The sequence below is a fragment of the Erinaceus europaeus genome, chromosome 6 (assembly GCF_950295315.1).
Source record: "Erinaceus europaeus chromosome 6, mEriEur2.1, whole genome shotgun sequence".
In the NCBI taxonomy this organism is placed as follows: Eukaryota; Metazoa; Chordata; class Mammalia; order Eulipotyphla; family Erinaceidae; genus Erinaceus; species Erinaceus europaeus.
This window is the reverse complement of record NC_080167.1, coordinates 70,295,073-70,319,700: the sequence shown is the minus strand read 5'-3', so window position 1 is coordinate 70,319,700 and position 24,628 is coordinate 70,295,073. Positions and strand designations below refer to the sequence as shown.

The 24,628-nt window shown below is 46.3% G+C and overlaps 1 protein-coding gene across 13 annotated transcripts in view; it reads right to left on the bottom strand.

The window, feature by feature from the left end:
* The window catches only part of PARD3 (par-3 family cell polarity regulator), a 652,495-nt gene that overhangs the window by 529,214 nt on the left and 98,653 nt on the right, over positions 1-24,628 (bottom strand). For 11 of the 13 annotated variants that reach the window (XM_060192488.1, XM_060192482.1, XM_060192490.1 and 8 more), the window contains exon 2: positions 20,283-20,384. The exons of 1 other annotated variant lie outside the window; for it this stretch is intronic. In XM_060192488.1, the coding sequence (XP_060048471.1) occupies positions 20,283-20,384 (102 nt within the window). Of the gene's footprint in view, positions 1-6,001; positions 6,371-20,282; positions 20,385-24,628 lie in introns of those variants that run through there. One more of the 13 variants, XM_060192487.1, reaches the window with a different exon arrangement.

The following is a 24,628-nucleotide window of genomic DNA, read 5'->3' as shown; positions in this document are numbered from 1 at the left end:
CTCCACAGATTCAAGTTCCCTGTCCTTCACTGTAGTCTGCGACTGTTCCACGCAACAAGAAATTCTGACGCACAGTGATCCTGCAGCAGCCCTCCATGCCTGAGGCCCTGAAGTCCCAGGTTCAAACCCCAGCACCACCATCAGCCAGAGCTGAGCAGGGCTCTCGTGTCTGTCTCTGTCTCTCTCATTAAGTGAATACATCTACAAACCTATTTTTCAAGGGTGTTTCGTGGAGGACATATTCACATAACTTTTATTGTAGCATGGTGCTGTAATTAATGTGTGTGTGTGTGTGTGTGTGTGTGTGTGTGTGTGTGTATAGCCTCCAGAATTATTGCTGGGGCTCAATGCCTGCACTATGAATCCACTGCTCCTGGAAGCCATTTTTCCCAGTTTGTTTCCCTTGTTGTTGATGTTATTGTTATTGTTTCCAGTGCTGGTGTTGTTGGATAGGACAGAGAGAAGTCTAGAGACGAGGGGAAGATACAGAGGAGGAGAGAAAGACAGACACCTGCAACCTGCTTCACCATTTGTGAAGCCACTCCCCTGCAGGAGGGGAACCGGGGGCTTGAACTGGGATCCCTACGCCGGTCCTTGAGCTTCACACCATGTGCGCTTAACCCACTGCGCTACCACCGGCCCCCTAATTATTTTATCAGCAGTTCCTATTATTTCTTCCTCCCAGTGTTTAATTTACAGTTAAACTACATCAAAGTTTTTCTTATATCAGGGGAAAAAAACACAATATAAAAAGTACTATTCTCAGTCTCAGGCAATCATGGGGGGCGGAGAGAGTTTGGGATCGTGGAGACGTAAGGAGCCCTTTGTGATACAGAGCAGAAAGACAAGACCTGGAAAGGAAAAACACTCATGCCCATGTGTCAGTTCTGGACGAGTCCTGAGAAACAGCTCTGAGACACAGAGGCCCGAGTTAACACAACGATTCCCACCTCACATGATCCCAAACTTCATTCTGTGGCTGGCTTCTGGGTGAGACTACGCAGATTCCAAAAGAGAGAGAATGTTTTCAGCTCATGGATAAGGTGACACCAGACACCAAAATCATGTTTGTGTTCTCACAACACCCTCTTGCAGTAGGAGCAATTTTTTTTTTTACTTTATGGGGAGCGGGGGGGAATTGGTGGTTTAGAGTCAAGAGTAAAATACAGTGGTTGGTCCATGTGGAACACTTCTCCTCTCTCCATTTCTCTCTATCTTGTCCAATAAAATGGAAAAAAATGGCCACCAGAAGCAGGTAGGAAGAGAGAGTGTCCACACTCCAACGAGGTCGTTGACATTTCTTGGTGCCAAGGCTCCAGTGTGGACTCAATACTCCAGTCAGGCTCTAGATGGCAGCAGAGGAGCGACTGCAGACCAAGCCCACTGTGGGCACTGCCAGGAAGCACCCAGACCCTCCTGCAGCCAGGTCTGCCCCACCTGCCCTCCTGCACAGAGTCGGGAAGCTGGGGGGCTGGGCGGCACACGTCACATACGGGACTGATGGCACACACCCCCAACTAAAGATGCAACTTTGGAACCAGACAGGTCATCCTTTGAAACCTGAACTTGATTTGTATTTCAAGTTCTTCACACCCAACTGAGAATAAAAGAGAGAGAGAGATTTCAGAAAATTTCAAGTTTAAATATCAGTAGCTAATCCTTGCCATGGTTCTTGAGACAAAGTGGAGACAGAAGCTGAGATCCCAGACGAACAAAGGCCAAGGCTGTAAAGCTGCGCATACAGGAAATCTTTCTCTGAAGACAGGTGGTAGAGACATAGAAACTCAAATTCTAGATATTTTACTTATTTACTTATTTATTTGATAGAGGCAGAAAGTCAGACGGTAGTGCCGTGGGTTAAGCACACGTGGCATAAAGCTCAAGGACCGGCGTAAGGATCCTGGTTCGAGCCCCCGGCTCCCCACCTGCAGGGGAGTCGCTTCACAGGCAGTGAAGCAGGTCTGCAGATGTCTTTCTCTCCCCCTCTCTGTCTTCCCCATTCTCTCTCCATTTCTCTCTGTCCTATCCAACAACAATGACATCAATAACAATAATAATAACTACAACAAGGGCAACAAAAGGGAATAAATAAATAAATATTGTTTTAAAAGATTTAAAAACAAAAAAGAGAAATGTTTTGTCTTTCCACCAGTAACCAAGCACGTGGGAAGACAGCATTCTGTGCTGACTTATCCACCTCCGGCAGTGCTGGCACAGAAGCAAATGACTAGAATCCACACAGCTACTCAGACATTTCAAGCCACTGCTTCAGCAGCCCAGCTCTCCCTTTGCTGAGGCGGCTTTTCCTGTCCAACATGCTATCGATTCATCCCACGCCGCAAGAGCCCAGCCCACTGTCCAGTAGCTGACGCTGCAGCTTCTCGCCTTTTTCCTCCATTCAGGACTTGATCTCAACTCCTCAACTGTCGGTACATCCTCTTCCAAAATATCATCCTCCTTCCGCAGAAAGGTAAACAAAAGAATGATCTGGAAGTTGGTGTTTTGTATAGAAACCTCTCCCTTTTTCCTATATCTGGGAGCTACTCTCTTTTCTGATCCAACCTTCTAGTCCTGTTTCCAACCCTGACACCATCTCCCCACACAAAAACCTTGGGTCCACCTGCATGTGAGCTGTCAGGCTCAGGCAAAAACTAGTCAAGTCATAGGCCCCTTGGAACAGAACTAAAATAGACCTACTAGCTTTTTCCAAAATGGAGACCCCATATTCTTGCCTTTAGGTTCCAGATTATTAAACAATTTGTTCTGCTTGATATCTTAATGCTTTTTCACCCGGTTCGAACCCGGCTCCCCACCTGCAGGGGAGTCGTTTCACAGGTGGTGAAGCAGGTCTGCAGGTGTCTATCTTTCTCTCCTCCTCTCTGTCTTCCCCTCCTCTCTCCATTTCTCTCTGTCCTATCCAACAACGACAACAACAATAATAACTACAACAATAAAACAAGGGCAACAAAAGGGAATAAATAAAATAAATATTTTTAAAAAATTTTTTAAAAGAAAATCTTTTTTAAAAAAAATGCTTTTTCAGCCACCAAGTTGCAGATGCTACCATGATGCCAACCTGACTTTCCTGGGCAGACAACCCCACCAATGTGTCCCAGAACCCCATCTCTCTAGAGCCCTGCCCCATTATGGAAAGATAAAAACAGGCTGGGAGTATGGATCGATCTGTCAGCACCCATGTTCAGCAGGGAAGCAATTACAGAAGCCAGACCTTCCACCTTCTGCATCCCACAATGACCTGGGTCCATACTCCCAGAGGGATAAAGAATAGGGAAGCTTTTGAAGGAGAGAATGAGATATGGAGCTCTGGTGGTAGGAACTGTGTAGAGTTGTACCCCTTTTATCCTATGGCCTTGTCAATATTTTTTTATTTTATAAATAAATTTTTGAAAATAAATAATGGAGAAAAATATTTAATTATTAACTTTTTAAACTTTTTTATATTTATTTATTTATTTTCCCTTTTGTTGCCCTTGTTTTTTTTATTGTTGTAGCTATTATTGTTGTTGTTATTGATGTCACTGTTAGATAGGACAGAGAGAAATGGAGAGAGGAGGGGAAGACAGAGAGGGGGAGAGAAAGACAAACACCTGCAGACCTGCTTCACCACCTGTGAAGCGACTCCCCTGCAGGTGGGGACCTGGGGGCTCGAACCAGGATCCTTACGCCGGTCCTTGTGCTTCATGCCACAAGCACGCAACCCACTGAGCTACCGCCTGACTCCCTAATTGTTAATTTTTTAAAAAGGAAAGAAAGAAACCTCTCCTCAAAGTTTACTCAAAGATGGATAGGAATAGAATGGAATTGGGAATGGGAATGGGAATGGGAATGGGAATGGAATGAAATAGAATGGAATGATGGCCGAAATGTCCCTAAAAGCAAAGATAGGATCTGAGTTGATTTTTCTTTGGGGGGGAGTGGTCTTTGTAATCAGTATTTTACACTTACACACACACATACACACACACACACACACATTTCACCTGACAGCTTGGAACTTGATCATTTAAAAGCATGTTTGCAACAGCAGAACACCATGATAATTATTACTACCACAAGCCATTAGAAGCCACTACAAGCCATTAGAAGCAGCGGAAAGCAGGAAGTCAGAAAGGCTTCTTCGCCGAGTTTAATTAGACAAACTGGATTCTGGCAGGGGACGCCAGGTTAACACCCTGGTCCTATAAACAACATGCAGAGATCCTTAGTGACAACACAAGGCTCTCAGGGATCAAAGGCCAACACACAAGCCACCACCCTCCAGCTTAAGCAGTTTTCAACTCACTGTACTTCAAGGGAAAGAGTTTCCCAGCTCCACCAGCAACAGTACTTTGAGGCAACACACACAGCCTAACTCACGCCTAGTACCGCGTCCTGAGTAATATACCGAGGCCCCATTTCTTTAAAATGGGCCTAGCTCTGGATCCTTTACTCAAATTACACTGGCGTGAACATGGTTATTATCGGATCAAAGGAACTCACAACTGTTAAGGATTTTTCTAATCAGCTACTATCTATTATGACTGTAGTTTCTGGTCGTGGAAAGGTAGTAGGTCTTTGGAAGATTATAGGCTTGATTTGCTGCTGATCAGTCAATACTGTCCGTGAATAGTAAGCAAATCAAAGGGATGGAAGATTAAACAAAAGCTACTCAAGACTTAAACAGGCACTGGGAGGGCACAAAATAAGCAAATAAATAAATAAGGCCAAGACACAGGGATTTCTCAGGCCACATCTATAGACTGCGGCAAGATGGTATCACGCGTAAGCCACAGGGAGATGCAGTGGTCAGATCAGTGTCACAGACGTGAGCTGGGTCGAAATTCTAAGAAGGAAACAGTGCAAAGGGGGGATGTTTGTAATGTCACAGGCACAGAGCGCTGGACTCTTGGGATCTTAGCTCATTGTTAATGGAGCTCAGGAGTAAATATTCTAGCAAAAGCCCACTGGGTGGCACTCATAGCCCAAGGCTCTCATGCAAAAAGTTGTGAAGGAAAAAAAAAAACATTTTCCATGTGAGGCTGGTTTTCTTTTTTCTTTTTAACCTATTGTTGTTTGGGAAGTAAGAAAGTAATCCCAAAAAAAAATGTCTAGAAAAGGAATCTTTTTAAATTTTATTTATTAGTGGTGGGTGGGGTGTGGAACCATGGACACTCTGTGATGACAGAACTTCGCAAACCACTATTAAGCGCAAATTAAAAAACGGCTTTCCTAACAGAGCTTACTGTTAAAAGCTGCCTAAAGTTACTGGGGGAAAAAAGAAAAAAAACACCAAGAAAGCACACAGCTTCTCTTCCTATCATTGACATTCTATGCAGTTGTCTCAAAGGATATTTTAAGAAAAGTATGTATAATTCCAAGGAATATTGAAAAGTAATATTCCTATGGAATTCCTAAAAGAGCAATCTGCTGTTTCTCTTAATATTCTGATCGTAAAGCAAACTCGACTAGTGCCTCAGGGAGACAGTTGTGACAGCAGAACTGTCTTCACCAGAGCTACGTTTCCGTAGAGTACCTCATGTTCGTAATCAGAACCCTCTGTAAACACGAAGGCTGTGCTCTGGACGCTGTAAGCTAAACTCCTATAACAAATGAATAAACAGACACAAAATAATCAAAACCACAAGCTGGTGGAAATGAAACGAAGAATTTATTTGTAAATTGATAAAATAAAATGTTCAAACTGATCCAAGAAAACTTTTCAAAGACAAGACTGAAGAGTTCACAGAAAGCGGGGCTGAGGAGACAGCATCATGGTTCTGCAAAAGACTCTCCTGCCTGAGCCTCTGAGGTCCCAGGTTCAATCCCCAGCAGCACCATCAGCCAGAGCTCAGCAGGGCTCTGGTATTTCTCACTGGATCACTCTCTCAATAAAATAAAATGTAATAAAATGTTTTTTAAGAGAGAGAGAGTTCACAGAAAGCATCAGTGCTCTTTTCAGAGCCAAAGGGAACTTACCCGAGCCACAAACCTCTGTACCAACCTGCCTTTTGCTGGTTTCTGAAGTTCTTCTTCTGCGGTTCAGTGACCTTGAAACCCTCAGGGCCTTCACAGAATCCTTCCGAGAGGTCCCAGAAAAGGTGTGATGCCTCTTGGCCGGCTTCCTCACTAACCCATCTGCCATTTCAGTCCATCAGAAAAGCCAGCTCTAAGCTGACTCAGACTCCAAATCTAACTACAGAAGAAACTAAGAGCCCGCGAAGCAGCCCGCCGCGTCCAGACACCCAGCCTGTGTTTCTGCTCAGTCCTCCAGGAAGGGAGACGAGCTGAGGGCAGGCCGGGCAGAGACCAGGCCACACGGGTGACCAGCCCTCAGTGGGCACAGGCCTTGCACACGACGCCCCTGGGCCCAGGCTCACCCGAGACCCAGTGCGGGCTCCACCTTGTTAAACAAAAACAACCTTCACCAGTTAAACAGGCCAGGAGTGGTTGTCAGGAGTGAATGAAACCGGGTGTAGCCACACACCTAGGAGCCAGCAGGCTGTGAGTAAACACCTGCAGCTCCAGAAGTGGCCTTAACCCCCTCCTCGCCAAAACAGGGCAGGTCACAGAGCCGGAGGCCAACCGCAGCCCCCATTCTGCAGACTCGGAGCGAAAAGGTTTAGGCAACTTGAATATCCTCTTCTCCGAGCAAGAGAGAGGGAGAATGGAGTGGTCAAATGCAGAAATGCACGACTTTTACTCAGAGAAAGAATGTGTTATCTACAGACAGAAATACATACATAGACACAGCACACAACACTCCAGAGAGGAAGGGCGTGTTCACACCCTGTCCCAAATCCATGGGGGACATCTTCCCAGTCTAAGTGAACTGAGGTTTGGGAAGAGAGCACGGCAGTAAGCTACATGAGGAAATGTTCACAAGACTCATAATGCAACTGATACCCAGTTCCCCGCGACACAGGAAACACACGAACTTGACTCTAAGGTAAACATTACGCAGAGTAATATTTTTTAACTAAACTAAGAATTCTGGGACAGGGGAGTCATTTCACAATGGTGAAGCAGGTCTGCAGGTGTCTGTTTTTCTCTCCTTCTCTCTCTCAGTTTCTCTCTGTCCTATCCAACAACAAGAATATCAGTGGCAACAATAACAATGACAACAACCATAAACTACAGGGGCAGCAAAAGGGAAAAAATAGCCTCCAGGAGCAGAGCCCCAGCAATAATAACCCTGGAGGCAAAAAAAAAAAAAATTCTCGGAGTTTTTTTTTTTCTTTATTGGGGGATTAATGGTTTAGTCGACAGTAAAATACAATAGTTGGTTCATGTGAAACATTTCTCAGTTTTCCACAGGACACTCTTAACCCCCACTAGGTCCTCCTCTGCCATCATGTTCCTGGCCCTGAACACACACACACACACACACACACACACACACATACACACACACACGCCCCAGAGGCCTTTACTCTGGTGCAATACACCAACTCCAGTCCACGTTCTGCTTCGTGTTTTCCCTTCTGTTCTTATTTCTCAACTTCTATCCATGAGTGGGATCATCCCATCTTCATCCTTCTCTTTCCGGCTGATCTCACGTCACAGGATTCCTTCAAGCTCCATCCAAGAGGAGGTGAAGACGGTGAATTCATTATTTTTAATAGCTGAGTAGCATTCCATTGTGAGAGCGTATTTTGTAACAGGAAGCACACTATTATTATTTTTTTTCCAACACACATACACCAATCATGAAAGAAACTCTGTAAGCTGACATTAGTCCCTATGCCTCAATCTGCAGCTAACAGCGTCCGTAGTCTAGGAAACAGTATTTACCAGAGTCATATACGGCTGTCCAAGTGCCACCTTCAGCCAAGTGTAGAAGAGAGCAAGCCTTTAGCCACCTGATAGAAGGGGTGTACACGCTTTACCCGGATTGTATGTGAAATAAAAGCAAGCAGAGAAAGCTACACACCAATTCTCCCTTGGACCTCTCTGTGTCTTCCCTTCCTGGGGGCCGAGCCTGTGCCCCATGGTGTGGACTCCTGTTTGGGCTTCAAGTCCACTTGTGTGCGGAGTTTTCCAAGTATCGGGGTACCTTAGCAACTGCTTCAGGAGAGCACTGGCCTTCCCCGTTAGGCCTCCCTGCCTCCCTCCCTGCCTCCCTCGGGTACTTATCTTGGACTCTGATCTTCCTCTTGAGCTAAGGACATGTCTGCTGGATTGTGTCAAAGGCACTGCAGAATCGGCGAGGTGTCCCAACTGGACAGAGACGTTCCTGTTTGAACACGAGTCCCTTTCCCAACTCCTGAAGCCTTCTACTCCAGTGACTCTCCTGCCCCCAGTGCCCCATGTCAATCTACACATGTCACTCTCCAGACACTCTCAGCTCTCACTCCGCAGTCGGAAATCCTGGGAACCATGACTCCAGAGTCTCTAACAATCCCAACTCCCAGACGATGTTTTAGTGTCAGACACCGCCGTCTCTGCCAGTGCACAGCAAGCTTTTCGCTTGATGTTCTCTGCCCATCTGCAGTGTTTCCTTCTACAGATAGGCCTTTCTTTCTAGCACCTCACAGTCTGGCAGGTCAGAGCTTTTCGACAGCCTTTATACTACAAACTGCCACGACCACTCACCTGTCTTTGCTCCACTATCTCCTCTCCAGCTTCCCCCCCTCTCCCTCTCCCTCTCCCTCTCCCTCTCTTCCTGTCTTTGCTATACTGTCTCCTCTCCAGCTTCCTCCCTCTCTCCCTCCCTCCCTCTCTCCCTCTCTTCCTGTCTTTGTTATACTGTCTCCTCTCCAGCTTCCTCCCTCTCTCCCTCCCTCTCCCTCTCTCCCTCTCCTTATCCCTCTCCCTCTCTCCCTCTCTCTCTCTCTCCCCCTCCCTCTCCCTCTCTCCCTCTCCTTATCCCTCTCTCCCTCTCCCTCTCCTTCCCTCCCTCCCTCCCTCTCTCTCTCTCCCTCCCTCCCTCCCTTTCCCTCTCTCCCTCCCTCCCTCTCCCTCTCTCCTTCCCTCCTTCTCCCTCTCTCTCCCTCTCCCTCCCTCTCTCTCTCCCTCCCTCCCTCTCCCTCTCTGCCTCTCCCTCCCTCTCTCCCTCTCCTTCTCCCTCTTCCTCCCTCCCTCTCTCCCTCTCCCATTCCCCCTCTCCCTCTCTGCTTGGTTGTCTGCTGTACCCCAGTAACACTGATGTCTCTGCAATCTTCCTCACTGCAGGCTGTTGTGTGCTCCTAGCCTTCACCGATTACCTCACCAAAACCATCTCTTTCCTATTCACTGGTGTCCAGCTCTCTGGCCTCCTCTCAGGCCATGTCCTCCCCCTACTCCCTGCCACATCCCAGACTCTTGTCCTTTATCTATCTTCTCACTGGGCGAGACTTTTGTAAGGTCAGAGAATCTCCCCTCAGCACTCGCAGCTGTTTCCCAAATATATTAAGCAGTAAAAATTGTTTACTGAACCGAAGCCACACGGACGGAATAAACGAACAATGTAAAAAATTATCTGTCTGACGTGTTTATCTTGTTCAGTCAGAATGCCATCATTTTAACTTCCCCTATCAAGAAGGGACATCAGTGAACATGAATCGTGGCACAATTATACAAGTCACTAAGTTCTTGACACTTTAGCCAGTAGTCAAAGAGGTCATTCACCTGACAAAATGAGACACAAGTGAAATACACATATTTCACTGACCAAACGAGCTTCTTTCTCTAATATCAACTAATAATTAAGATGTTTGCTCTTTGGAGGTAAACTAAAGAAATAAAAGTGATCGGTAGTCTTGGAGCATAGAAAAACGAATCTCGGGAGTCGGGCTGTAGCGCAGCGGGTTAAGCACAGGTGGCGCAAAGCACAAGGACCAGCATAAGGATCCCGGTTCGAACCCCGGCTCCCCACCTGCAGGTGAAGCAGGTCTGCAGGTGTCTATCTTTCTCTCCCCCTCTCTGTCTTCCCCTCCTCTCTCCATTTCTCTCTGTCCTATCCAACAACGACGACAATAACAATAGTAACTACAACAATAAAACAACAAGGGCAACAAAAGGGAATAAATAAATAAAATAAAATACCAAAAAAAAAAAGAAAAAGAAAAACGAATCTCACAGAATTCATGTTGCATGAGGTGACTTATTCTGGAAGCAAAGGAAGGTCAAAGGAGGGTGGACAGTAGCACAGCGGGTTAAGCACACATGGTACAAAAGGACTTGTATGAGGACCCCAGCTCGAGCCCCCAACTCCCCACCTGCAGTGGGGTTGCCTCGCAAGCGGTGAAGCAGGTCTGCAGGTGTCTATATCTTTTTCTCTCCCTCTGTCTTCCCCTCCTCTCTCCATTTCTCTCTGTCTTATCCAATAACAAGCACAACAAAAAATAAATAAATAGAATTTAAAAAAATAAAAAACGGATGGTCATAGAATGCAAGACCTGTTTCTACCTATGTTCTGTCTGAGACAGAGAGAGAGAGAGATATGGAGAGAGAATCTGCTATTTCCTACATGGAATCTATTCTTTGTGAATAAATGCATGGTGTGATCTTATCATAGGACACTCAAGTTAAAAAAAAATTTCAGAAAATTTTAATGAAGAAACCCACAATCACCTACCTTCCATTTTTTCTTCTTTTGAGATGATAGCGGTTTCTTATGTATATAAAAATTGAATTGTACATATTTATTCAAGACATGGAAGAAAAACTTAGGTTATTTTTTTAAAGGGTATAAAGTTATTATAAAGAAGCTTCGGGGTGTTTTTCTGAGACCCTTTTTCTCCTCCCACAACTATGCTGTTTTTCTGCGATTATCAACCAAGCAATATTTTAGAACCTAAGTAATATATGCTTTCCTCTGCCCCCACAAGCTTCATTGAGACATAATTAACATGGAATATTGTGTAAGTCTGAGGGGTGTACCATGTTGATTTGATACACTTACACATTGCAAAATAATTACGCCTTAGCGTGGTGAGCAAACCTGCATTACCCCACATAGTTACCGTGTTTTTGTGGCGAGAACATTCAGAGCTGCTCTCCCAGAGTCATCAGTCTCTCTACCGCCATCACTATGTTCCATGCTAGAGTTACAAAACCTCTCTCCCCTAAGTGTGGTCTGCGGGTCCAATATCTGGGTTTCTCTTGCCGCCCTTACCCCTGATAAGCACCATCCTAGTTGCTGCTTCTTTGACTTCAGATTTCTCATTCTGAAAAACAGTCCTTGCTCTCTCCTCTGGCCAGATCCGTTGACGCGAATGGCTTTGCTTTCGTGGCTCGCTATTATGCATGTAAGCATGTGCACTTCTCGCATCTTCTGTATCCACTCGTGCCTTGCCAGGCACACAGACATCTCCACACCTTGTCTATGGAGAATAATGCCGCACTGAACAACGGGCTCGTTCTAGATGATTCTCTAGGCATAACCCCAATATGCAGTTACCGGATGACATGGTGGTTTTTTTTGTTTTTTTTTATTATTCTGAGATGCTCCACAGTGTTGTCCAGAGAGGCTGCCCAGCTGACACGTCCACCAACAGTGTACTGGGGTTTCCTTATTCTGCTCTCTATGATAACAGTCACCCTATCAGGTGTGAACCAACATTTCACTCTAACTTTTTAATTTATTTTATCTTTACTTTTATCTCCAATCCTTTTGTTGCCGTTGGTGTTTATTGTTGTTGTTGTTGTTGCTATTATTGTTGTTTTTATTGCTGTCGTCGTTGTTGGATAGGACAGAGAGAAAGCGAGAGAGATGGGGAAGACAGAGAGGGGGAGAGAAAGACAGACACCTGCAGACCTGCTTTACTGCCTGTGAAGTGAAACCCCGCAGGTGGGGAGCCGGGGGTTTGAACCGGGATCCTTATGCTGGTCCTTGTGCTTTGCGCCACCTGCGCTTAACCCGCTGCGCCACCACCTGACTCCCTCACTCTAACTTTTTTGGCCTCCAGGGTTATCACTGGGGCTCTATGCCTGCAGTATGAATCCACTGTTCCTTAAGTCTATCTTTTTCCATTTTTGTTGTTGTTGGATAGGACAGAGAGAAACTGAGAAAAGAAGGGAAGACAGAGAAGGGGAAGAGAAAGAGAGACACCTGCAGACCTGAAGTGAAGTGACCTCCCCACCTGGCGCAGGTGGGGAGCTGAGGGCTTGAACCTGGATCTTTGCGCCCATCCCTTTGCTTTGCACTGTGTGCACTTAACTCCGTGTGCTACCACCCGACTCCCAGGGATCCCCCCCCCGACCTTTGGCATTTTCTTGATAGTTCGCCAGCACTGAGCATTTTCATGTCTCTGTGGACTTATCTCTGTGCTTTGGAAACCTGTTCCCTCTCTCCACCCACTCAGTTTTAACTGGATTGTACAGGGAATTTTGTGCTATCAAATAGTATGAGTCCTTGTGTATTCTAGACACTAATCCCTCACTAAGCGAAGGCTTTCTTTTTCTTTTTATATATCTATTATTGGATAGAGACACAGAGAAATTGAGAGGGGAGGGGAGATAGAGAGGGAGAGAGACAGAGAGACACCTGTAGACCTGCCTCACCACTTGTGAAGCTTTCTCCCTGCAGGTGAGGACCAGACGGCTCGAACCCGGGTCCTTGTGCACTGTAATGTGTGCGCTTAACCAGGTGCACCACTGCCTGGCACCCCTGGTTGCAAAGATTTTCTCCCATTCTGTGGGTTGACTTTTCATTTTGTTTATGGCCTTATTTCGAAATACCCTCTTTTCCTTTTTTTTTTTCTTCTTACAGAAGCCAGACTCCCACCTTCTGCTCCCCATAAAGAATTTGGGTCCATACTCTCAGAGAAATAAACAATAGGGAAGCTTCCAATGGAGGGGATGGGACACAGAACTCTGGTGGTGGGAATTGTGTGCAACTGTACCCCTGTTATCTTACAATCTTAATATTATTATTAAATCACTAATAAAAATTTTTAAGGACTAGAAGTTTTATTATCTTTCAAAGGAAAACATCACATATTCTCTCTCTCTCGTTATGATTCAGGCACTCTGGTTTGAAAGAAACCTCTTATTTTTAAAAAAAAAAAAAAAAAAAAAAAAAAAAGCAAGGAGCCTTTCATTTTGAGTGAAGAGTGTGGTCTTAATTCATCAATTCCATTTAATTCAAAACTGGAGTACTAGCCAAAAGACAACAGGGTTCGTTCGCATGAGACATAAATAACTTCTTCATACTGACTAAGATAACAGAAAATATTTTTCACATCCATTTCATTGTAACTCTCTCTATAATAGGGATTTTATGACGGACTAAGCTTTCAGAAGACATTGCTTCTAGAAAAAGTTCATTTCCCCAAAACCACAGACTGAGACATCTGTAGTACCCCCACTTGCATGGAGAAAGCTTCATGAACAGTGAAGCAGGGCTGCAGGTGTCTCTCTTTCTCTCTCCCCTCTCAATTGCTCTGTCTTTCTCCAATAACAAATATATAAATAAGACATCTATAGTAAAAGCATGGTCCACAAGGATGTACCCACCTCACCTGAAGGGAAGGCAAGGAATGGAGACTCCATGAGACTGACTAATGTATCTGAAAAGTGAAACCTCACAGACCAGTCACCATGAAAACAAACCAAAAAAAAAAAAAAAAACGACACACGTCACAACATCTAGAAAGTCACAATTTGCTGGGGGAAATCGGTGTCAAGTGATTGAAACATTCGAACGTGGGGGCCGGGCGGTGGCACACCTGGTTGAGCACACATTATAATGCGTGAGGACCCGGGTTCGAGGGCCTGGTCCCCACCTGCAGGGTGGAAAGCTTCACGCGGGGTGAAGCAGGGCTGCAGGTGTCTCTCTGTCTCTCTCCCTCTCTATTTCCCCTTTCCTCTTGATTTCTGGCTGTGTCTATCCAATAAATAAATAAAGAGAATATATTTAAAAAAACGGACTAAAAATAAAGCATTCTAACATGCATCTACCCTAAAGCAGTTGCTTGGGCCTGGTTTCTGCAAGTCTCTTACATCAGGCAAAGTCAGTGTCAATGCCACGTCCAAACATGACTCAAAGTTCTGCCAACTGCGCCCTGTAACTCCCACCTGCACCCTTTCATTCGGGCACTTAACACACGCTGAGCTCGCAGACTTAGTAATCACAGAAACGCTCTCTCTGAAAGGCGGACCCCATCATTAGTTGGCCGTCACGGCTTTTCCTAGACACAAGACTCAATAAGAAATTAACTCAAAAAAAAAAAAAAAAAAAGACAAGAAAAGCCCAGGAATTTCTAACCCACTCCCATCGCTCAAGATATGCATATTCTAAAAATATGACCCCCCCCATGCTGCAATGAAACCTTTTAGTCAGTCTTGACAACAAAGGGTTTCAAACCTAAAGAGAGGGGGAAAAAAAACTCCCTTATCAGACACATACATGGTCATACAAGCAACAATTAGAAAACAGAGTCTTGATGAAGTCTCAACTAGACGTATGTCAATGACATGCTCGTCTCATTGTCATAAACACACAAATTGATCTGTAGTCAACGGCTGGAGAAAGCTCACAGGTAGGCCGCATGACCTGATGCTGGAAAGGCCCTAAAAGCTCTGTTTTCAAACTTGTCTGAGCCCGATGATTGTGGGGAGGGAGTCTTGAAATGCATATGCCCAGGTCCAACTCACAGGGGATCCTGCTTCTCCAGGTTACGCACTCAGGGGAACGACTCAGGGGACCGGCACCTTAGTTTAAGCCTTTCCGGTTAGTCTCCGGTGACTGGCTCGCACATCAGGAAGTAAGTCAAGTGTGTTCCCCCCATGATCGGTTTGGTAATGCCTGGGTTAACGGCGGGACACAGAGGGCAGGAGGACAGAACGTAAGCCTGTCACAAACCAAGACAGCGTGACAGATAGTGAAGACTAAGCCAGAACAAAAACCAGCTCCAGGCTTCAAAGAGTTCCCACACACGGATACAGTCACCGGTGATCACAGGCATGATACTATTTCAGCTATTCATGATTTAACAAAATGTCAATTCAGAAAACTGAGAACAGGAGACTAAGAGTAAATCAAACCAAGCCTTGAAAACGTGGGCAATCTGATTCTCTGCTCCTTGGCTAAAAAGAAACAACATAAAAAAAAAAAACAGACAGGCAAGGGGCTGGGCGCAGTTAAGCACACATAAGTACTAAGTGCAAGGACCTGGGTTCGAGGCCCCGGCTCCTCGCCTGCAGTGGGAGATGCTTCACAATTGGTGAAGCAGGTCCGCAGGTGTCTCTCTTTCTCTCTCCCTCCTCTCGCAATTTCTCTCTGTCCTATCCAATAAAAAGATAAAAGAAAATGGCTACCAGAAGCAGTGGATTCTGGGTGCTGGCACCAAGCCCCAGTGATCACCCTGGAGGCCAAAAAGAAAGGAGGGAAGGAAGGAAGGAAGGAAGGAAGGAAGGAAGGAAGGAAGGAAGGAAGGAAGGAAGGAAGGGGAAAGAAAGGAGGGAAGAAAACAAAATGTTTCCTATTTATATTTTATACATTCAAACCTATTTCAAGAGCCCTCAAACTGTGCTGCTACCATCTTCAACAAATGGAAATAACACCTGGCAAACTGCTAAAATGAGTGGAATGAAAGCAATTTGTCCTCAGTGCTGTGCTCTGAACTCTGACAACTCCAGCTAGCTGGGAACTTCAATTTTCTGCTACTCTCATTGGAATTGTGGCCTCTTCCTCCTAGTGTCCCAGGAAAAAAATATCTATCACTTCTCGTGATTCTACAAATTCACACCGGCCAGGTATAAACCTGGGAGAGAATTGTCTCCATTTATAGAAGTTGCTGGCAAAGACCAAAAAGGTATATTTTCGAACTTATATGAGCCTAATAATTATGTGGGGGAGGGGGTTGTCTTAAAATGTATATACCCAGGCCCAACTCACAGGGGATCTGCTGCTCCAGGATAAGTACTCAAGGGACTTAAATAGAAAGGGTCATTTTTTCAAGAAGGAATTTCTTGTTTGAGGGACCTGAATGCTTTTCCCCGCTAACAGGAAAGCAGGTGTTAAGATGCTTGCTCAGAGCAGATGCCAAGAATAGTTGAAAACACTCCAGGACGATTAAATCAGAATCAAATTTCAGAGTCGTGGAAGAGAGCCACACAGACAGCTGGCTACGCACCGTCCCTCCGTTGGAGAAACATGTCTGAAAACACTTGTGAATTTGGGTGTTGAGGTCATAGCTTACTAATTGATTTTGTTGTTGTTAACTGTTACATCTTCAACAGAATCCTTTCAGAAAAACCATCCAATGTGCTATTCCTTTAAGATTTTATTTAGCAATGAGAAAGATAGGAAAAAGAACTGGACATCGCCCTGGTATATGTGCTGCCGAGGATTGAACTCAGGACCTCGGGCTTGAGAATCCAGTGTTTTATCCACTGCACCACCTCCTGGACCACCAAAGATCATCTTATTCAAGCATTCCTTGAACAAGCCAAACTATTATGTAAAAGCTATTTCAGCCTCTGTGTGCATGGTAAGACAGTGCTTCTCTTTTTGAAAGTTGAATTCACTCTGCAACATATAAAACAATCTATAGAGTTTTCTTTCACTTACTAATACTCTAAATCTTTTTCTCAGATTCCTCTTACCTTGTATAGGAAAACAGTAATGATTCTTTAAAAAAAATAAATAAGTATACTTATCAATACACCTGCTTGCCCATGCACAAGACCCAGGATTCATCTAGCCATTGCACTGGGGGAGGCTTTGGTCTGTCTGTCTGTCTGTCTATTTATGTATCTGTCTATCTGTTTGAAAAAGTCAAGCTGGAGTGCTAAAGGCCCAGCAGCAATGGGAGTAGGTGGGATAAGACAGATTTTAAAAAGCAAGGAAGAATTGTATGCACCTATTTTAAAAGAACATGTAATATTTTTTTCCCTTCCTTTTGTGTGAGGCCTAACAGCTCACTGCGTGTTGAGAACAGTGTATTATTATTTCCAGCTACTGAGTTACAAGCCCAAAACCTAGAGAAAACTACCAACCACATTCATTGAATGGATCTTGAATGAACACTCAGTCCCAACACACAGGACAGAGAATTTTCAAGCCCACGGGAAACACCCACCCCAAAGTCCAGAAAAGGAATCTCAAACACACCCGAAGGGAATTTTGGGACCACGGTGCCCAACACCTGCATCTCCATCTCCTCTCTATCAGGCTGCAGAGTCTGCTGAGGATATCTGTCGAGGGGAGGCTGGGAAGAAGGCTGAGAAGCAGAGATGGTACCAAGTCCCCAGAGTGTGATTGCGATGGTGCTGGGTGTGAATGCGTCCCTCTAGCTCCACATCCCTGGGAAGCCCTGCGAAGTCCGTAAGAGACGGCCCAGAAACACTCCAAAGCCAGAGGCTGGAGGCTGGAGGCTGGAGGCACCGTGCAGTCAGTGTACAAGAAACCAGCAGCCGCTCAACCGAAAGGCGCCAAGTCAACGTGGACAGGAAGATGGTACCTACGTGAACACAGCCTAGGTCTGCACATAAATCAAAGCACCCAGACAGAGACTTTGTCTTTCTCTGAGATAAGCTGCATGGACATAATAGGGACAAAAATAAATAAGAGTCAGCGTCTATGAATTCATAAAAAGAATCTCTGTGCATCCCCGTGTCCGTGGCCGTGGCCGTGGCCGTGGCGAGGCTTCACAGAGGGAATATAACTATGACCGCTAAAGGGGGTTAGCAGACTACATGTTAATACATTTTATTTAGAAAGTGAAAGAGGGCAGATGGCGGCGCACACCTGGTTCAGTGCACATGCTACAGTGCGCAAGGACCCAGGTTTGAGCCCCCAGCCCCCACCTGCAGGGAGAAAGCTTTGTAACTGGTGAGGCAGGGCTGCAGCTGTCACTCTGTCTCTCTCCCCCTCTCTATCTCCCTCCAACCTCTTGGTTTCTGGCTGTCTCTAGTCAATAAATAAAGTTTTTTCTTTTTTAAAAGTCTGTGTGTGTTGTCTGTCTGTCTATATCTTGAGGTGGGGGGTGGAGATGCAAAGTCTACTCGGATAATAACAGTGATGGACTCTGGCCAGCAGTGGAATCACAGGTGATTATTTCTGTCTTTAGCTGGCCTTCTTCTTGCAAGCTGAATTACTTTTCTTTTATATTTATTTATTTATTTATTTTCCCTTTTGTTGCCCTTGTTTTTTATTGTTGTAGTTATTGTTGTTGTTATTGATGTCGTTGTTGTTGGATAGGACAGAGAGAAATGGAGAGAGGAGGGCAAGACAGAGAGGGGGAGAGAGAGACAGACACCTGCAGACCTGCTTCACCGCCTGTGAAGCGACTCCCCTGCAGGTGGGGAGCCGGGGGCTCGAACCGGGATCCTTAGGCCAGCCAGTCTTTGCTCTTTGTACCACATGCACTTAACCCGCTGCGCTACTGCCTGACTCCCCACTGGATTACTTTTATAGAAGAAAAACACCCATGGAGAGCATGGTTGTTTATGGTGGAGAACATAAAGAAGAGAAAAGCAGGAGACGAAAATCCTGAAAGAACAATACCTTGGGGCCGGTGCAGCTGATAGAACATACATGTTAGACTAAGAAGGTTCAAGCCCCCAGTCCCCACCAGCGGGGGGGTGGGGGGGTGGGGTGTTTCACGAGCAGTGGAGCAGGGCTGCAGGTGTCTCTCTGTCTCTCTCGATCTTCACCCCAACCTCCCAGTTTCTCTCTGTCTCTATCCAGGAAGGAAGCAAGGAAGGAAGGAAGGAGGAGAAAGACCGGTATCTTAGTTCATCTGTGCCTTGTATCATTCTGGGAAAAGACAGCCTAGCTAACTCATCTTAAGTCTCTGTCATCACTTGTTGCTTTGGAGCAGAACTCCACAAGAGAATATAAGTTAAATGTCTACATGTTACTTTTTCTTTGGATGACAAGGAAACGACGTAAGAGTGACTTTACTCCCAGCTTGCTGAGAAGCAGGGAAAGAAGCAGCGGCACAAAGTCATCATTACTATCCCGTCATCAAAGGGCACATACATTCTGCATTATGACCAAGCATTTCGGTCCACAGTCACTACAGGGGACAAGCCCCAGCATGGCTGATACCAGTAAATCAGACACCGTCACTTGACACAACAGCTGGCATCTGAAACCTGCATCTTCCTAAAATGGCAAGAAAACACAGCAGACATCCCTCTGCCAGCCTGAGCCAGGCACTGCACTATCAGAGACCTGGGTTCAAGCCCCTGGTACCCCAATGCAAAGGGGAAACTTCACATGCGGTGAAGCAGGGCTGCAGGTGTCACTCACTCACTCACTATCTCCCCTTGCGTCTTAATATCTATATCAAACACATAAATGAATGAATGAATGAATGAATGAATGAATAAAATCTTTCTGAAAATAAAGACTGGAGAGCCAGACTGTGGCACACATGGTTAAGCACACACATTACAGCATACAAGGACCTGGGTTCAAGCCCTGGGTCCCCATCTGCAGGGAGGAAGCTTCACAAGCGGTGAAGCAGGGCTGCAGGTGTCTCTCTGTCTCTCTTCCTCTCTACCTCCCCCTCACTTTTCAGTTTCTGTCTCTATCCAATAATAAAAATATTTTTAAAAAATTTTAAATAAAGAGAATAAAATAAAAAAATTAAAAAATGGGAGGCCAGGCAGTAGAACAGCGAGTTAAGTACACATGGCACAAAGCACAAGGACCAGTGTAAGGATCCCGGTTCGAGTCCCCAGCTCCCCACTTGCAGGGGAGTCGCTTCACAGGCAATGAAGCAGGTCTGCAGGTGTCTGTCTTTCTCTCCCCCTCTCTGTCTTCCCCTCCTCTCTCCATTTCTCTCTGTCCTATCCAACAACAACAACAATAATAATAATAACAACAACAATGATAAACAACAAAGGCAACAAAAAGGGGAAAAATGCTAACATGATACCAACCAGACTTCCCTGGACAGACGACGCTACCAATGTGTCCTGGAGCTCCGCTTCCCCAGAGCCCTGCCCCACCAGGGAAAGAGAGAGACAGGCTGGGAGTATGGATCCACCTGTCAACACCCATGTTCAGCGGGGAAGCAATGACAGAAGCCAGACCTTCTACTTTCTGCATCCCACAATGACCCTGGGTCCATGCTCCCAGAGGGATAAAGAATAGGAAAGCTATCAGGGGAGGGCATGGGATACGGAGTTCTGGTGGTGGGAACTGTGAGGAGTTGTACGCCTCTTATCCTATTGTTTTGTCAATGTTTCCTTTTGATAAATACAAATTTTTTAAAAAATAAAGTATTAGAGTGTCTGTGTCTGAAGAGTCCAGGACACACATACACACACACACTCACACACACTCCCTCCCTCCCCAGAGCTGACGGTGCGTTCCGAGTGGCTCCCCCGGCACTGGGACTCACCCTGTCTTTGTCATCGGCTACGTCACACAGGATATCGTCGAGATCCAGTATCCCTCCATCTCCGTGTTCCAGTCGATGCACCTGGATCCAGTAGCTGGGATCCTGTTCAACAAAAGCAGAGAGCACAGCAGGTCAGCGCCGCCAGCAGGCAGTGCAGCGGCTGGGCTGGGACAGGATCGTGGCGGGAGAAGGACCCTGCACGTCAGTCACACGGCCACAAGGCCGAGGGTCTCGGCTTCCTCTCACGATCGGGTCACCCGCGCCCTCCCTTCAGCCCTGACACGTCACTGAGGGAGGGAAAATGTCACCGATCAGCCGTCTGAGAAGCCACCGGCACATGCAGTCTGCACAAAACACTTGCCATAGCCCATCTGGGGAGGGGAAAAAAAGAAAAAGAAGGGGGTCGGGCGGTGGCGCAGTGGGTTAAGCACACGTGGTGCAAAGCACAAGGTCCAGTGTAAGGATCCTGGTTCAAGCCCCCAGCTCCTCACCTGCAGGGGAGTCGCTTCACAGGCGGTGAAGCAGGTCTGCAGGTGTCTGTCTTTCTCCCCCCCCTCTGTCTTCCCCTCCTCTCTCCATTTCTCTCTGTCCTGTCCAACAACAATGACATCAACGATAACAATAGTGACCACAGTAGGGCTACAATAACAAGGGCAACAAAAGGGGGGAAATGGACTCCAGGAGAAGTGGATTCATGGTGCAGGCACCGAGCCCAGCAATGACCCTGGAGGCAAAAAAAAAAATGTGTAGGCAGCTGTATTTTGAAATTACTTAGAGAACCGGGGTGTTTTTAAATGGCCACAGTCATTCCACTCGTATCCGCACATAGAAATGTGCTAAATGTACCAAGAGTTTGCTATTCACAACTGAATTGACCACCATATAGAATTACTAGGGAAACAAAATCAAACTCCGGTCACGTGACACCGTTTTTCCAGCGAGCACAGTGGTGTCTGGTCCACGTCTCTCCCAAAGGCTGATGGGAAGGGAGTGTGGATTCATTGCAGCTGAGGGACAAATTCCCAGACTCTTCTCCAGTTCTCCTTAGACGCACCAGAGAGAGAGAGAGAGAGAGAGAGAGAGAGAGAGAGAGAACATCAACATTCTTACAAGACCTTCCAGGAATCTGTGGCTTTCACAAAGCTATACCTGAGACAACTAAAACAAAATGTTTGTTAAAAGGGAGGAAAAAATTACCCATCCTTGCCACTTTTTTTAAATGTTTTATTTATTTATTTATTTATTTATTTATTTATTGGTGAGAAAGATAGGAGGAAAGAGAGAAAGAACCAGACATTACTCTGGTACATATGCTGCCAGGGATTGAACTCGGGAACCTCGTGAAACAATGCCTTTCCACTGTGTCACACTTCTTAAACCCGAGCAGAAAGCATTCTGAGTACTAGGTCTTAGCATTACTCCACACGGACATATCCACCACTGTGCAAACAGCCTAGAATCTGTACCCTCAGCTACCCAGACCTCTCTCTAAAAGTCAACTGAACATGGGAATTCTAAACCACCACTTCTTCTCCATTCCTGGGGACTTCACTCTGTGTGGTTCCCTGATTCCAGCATCATCCAGAGACAAGCTAGAAAGCACATTACGGGGCCAGGCAGTGAGTGGTGCACGTGGTTGAGTGCTCACATCACAGTGCACGGACCCAGGTTCAAGCCCCTGGACCCCACGGGCAGGGGGAAAGCTTCACAATTGGTGTCTCCATCTCCCTCTCCCCTACCAATTTCTCTCTGATTCTATCCAATAATAAATAAAATAAAGCTTTTTAAAAAAATAAAGAAATAAAGAAATAGATAAAAGTACTTGCTGTAGATGCCATCAGGCCTCCAGAATTGATCAACCCCTACATTTGTTATTCAAAAGAGTGAAGTCGGCGGCTAGGCAGGGAAGTCCCTTCACAGGTGGTGAAGCAGGTCTGCAGGTGTCTGTCTTTCCCTCCTCTCTCCATTTCTCTCTGTCTTATCCAACAACAATAGCAATAACAGCAAGAAGAGCAACAAAAATGGGGGGGGGGGACAGAAATGTTACAAATGTACGAACAACTATAAAGAATACCAACATGTAATGTAAACCATTAATCCACCCAATGAAAAAATAACCAAATAAATAAAGAAGGACAAAAAGCAAAGTCCAAAGATAAAGGACCCTCCTAAACTTCCTTGCCAAACGGTCTGAACTCGCCCAAACCAAGGACCATCGATACACTGGCAGGTCAGACAGTCCTGGCGTCCCAGCTGTCTGTCCTGTGCTGTCCATGCCTGGCCCCTCTTCCTGCAGGATGGCCTGACCAGCCCAGACATCGGCTGTCATGTCTGCAGCTCTTACCAGCACCTAGCAGAGTGGCCTCTGGGGTGTTCTCAAAGTCTCTCCTCCTCCCTCACACTCTTCACAGGAGATCTGCAGGCCCCTCTGAGGTAACTCCCGCCTTCCTGTTCACTTCAGACCCTGCTGTGTTTAGTGTTTCTCTGGTCCTCTCTCTCTGCGTCTCTGCACAGGGTTCTAACACAGCCGTGTTCCTCCCCGCAGGGCCCATGCCTCCAAGACCAGGAGTCCCCGTTTGGCCACAGGCTGCACCCTCCTACCCATCGCAACCTTTCAGCCACCCTCTTTTCCAAAGCCTTCCATCCTAACTCCCACCCCTAACCTAGATGCCTACTGCAAACCTGAGTATCAATAGTACTCAAGGTGTGAGTCACACAAGTACTCAGACATGAATTTTTTTTTTTTTTGGGTTTCCAGGGTTATTGCTGGGGCTTGGTGCCTGCACTACGAGTCCACTGCTCCTGGAGGCTACTTTTGTCATTTATCATTGTTGTTGTTAACTATTATAGTTGTTATTGCTGTCGTTGTTGAATAGGACAGAGAGAAATCAAGAGAGGAAGGGAAGATGGGGAGGGGGCGTGGGGAGAGGAAGAGAAAGATACACAGCTGCAGACCTGCTTCACCACTTGTGAAAAGCGACTCCCCTGCAGGTGGGGAGCTGGGGGCTCAAACCAGGATCCTGACGCGGGTCCTTGCACTTCGTGCCACGTGTGCTTAACCCGCTGCGCCACCGCCCAGCCCCCTCAGGTATGAATGTTACAAGTACTCAGATATGAGTCTTGGTATTTGGGCTGAGTCTTACAAGCCATTCCTGTATTATTTTCACACTGTCTAAGATTACTGCAAGCCTGCTGTTGGCAGCGTATCAGACTCTATAGTTACTAGATCAAAACTCCGATCCGGGGCCGGGCGGTGGCACACCTGGTTAAACGTACACATTGCAGGGCACAAAGACCAGAGTTCAAACCCCTGGTTCCCACTTGCAAGAGGAAAGCTTCCCTAGTGGTGAAGCAGGGCTGTGGATGGTCTCTCTATCTCTTTTCCTAGCAACAATAAATAAATACTCAAACCTCGGACTCGGGTGGGTGTGCATGTGTGTATGCACACACGCACAATTTCACCATTCTAGGTCACACTTTTCATACAAAAAGAGGGAGGAGGAGGCAGAGACCACATCACCAGGCCTTCTCCCGTGGCCAGAGGACCAGCACGTGGAGCCAGGCAGGCAGCCCAAGTGAGCTGTCTGATGTTCTCCACAGCAAAAAGTTTTAAAAGATTTGGCATTTCTCATCGTCTATGATTCTTCTTTTCCCAAAACCGTATTCCCACCAGGCTTTCTGCCGCCAACCCAATCCAGAGCTGTTGAGAGGGTCACCAGGGGTCTCTACAGCCTGGTCTATTCTCCAGAGCCAACTTCTTGCTCAAGCAAAGTTCGCAGCAGTGATGCTTCTGGACTGGAAGCCTGGCTACCAAGCCTCCAACTACCTGAGCAAGGCCTGTCGAATTCTGAGATTGGGCGTTGGTCTCCTGCTTGGGGAGAAAAGAAGAGGTGGAGAGGTGCGGGTCCCACAGACCACACACCGAGGAGCCGTGACCACACCAGGCCAAGGCAGGCATCTGGGTGACACTCGTCAAATAGGACCCCAGGAGGGAATGAAGAATGAAAATTACTACAAGGAGAGAAACCGCCTCCAGCAAATTCATGGGTAGTTCCAATAGCACCTACTACATGGAAGGAAGGAAGGAAGGAAGGAAGGAAGGGAGGAAGAGAGGGAGGAAGAGGGGAGGGAGGGAGGAAGAGGGGAGGGAGGGAGGAAGGAAGGAAGGAAGGAAAGAAGGAAGGAAGGGGGGAAATAGAAAGAAAGGGAGAGAGATAGAAAGGAAAGAAGGAGAGAAAGAAGGAGGGAGAGAGAGAGAGAGGTGAAAAATGAATCAGATCTGAGCAGGGCAGGTTAAAGTGACCTCTTCCCTCAAGAGTATAAAAATCCGAAAGGCTATTTCTTGC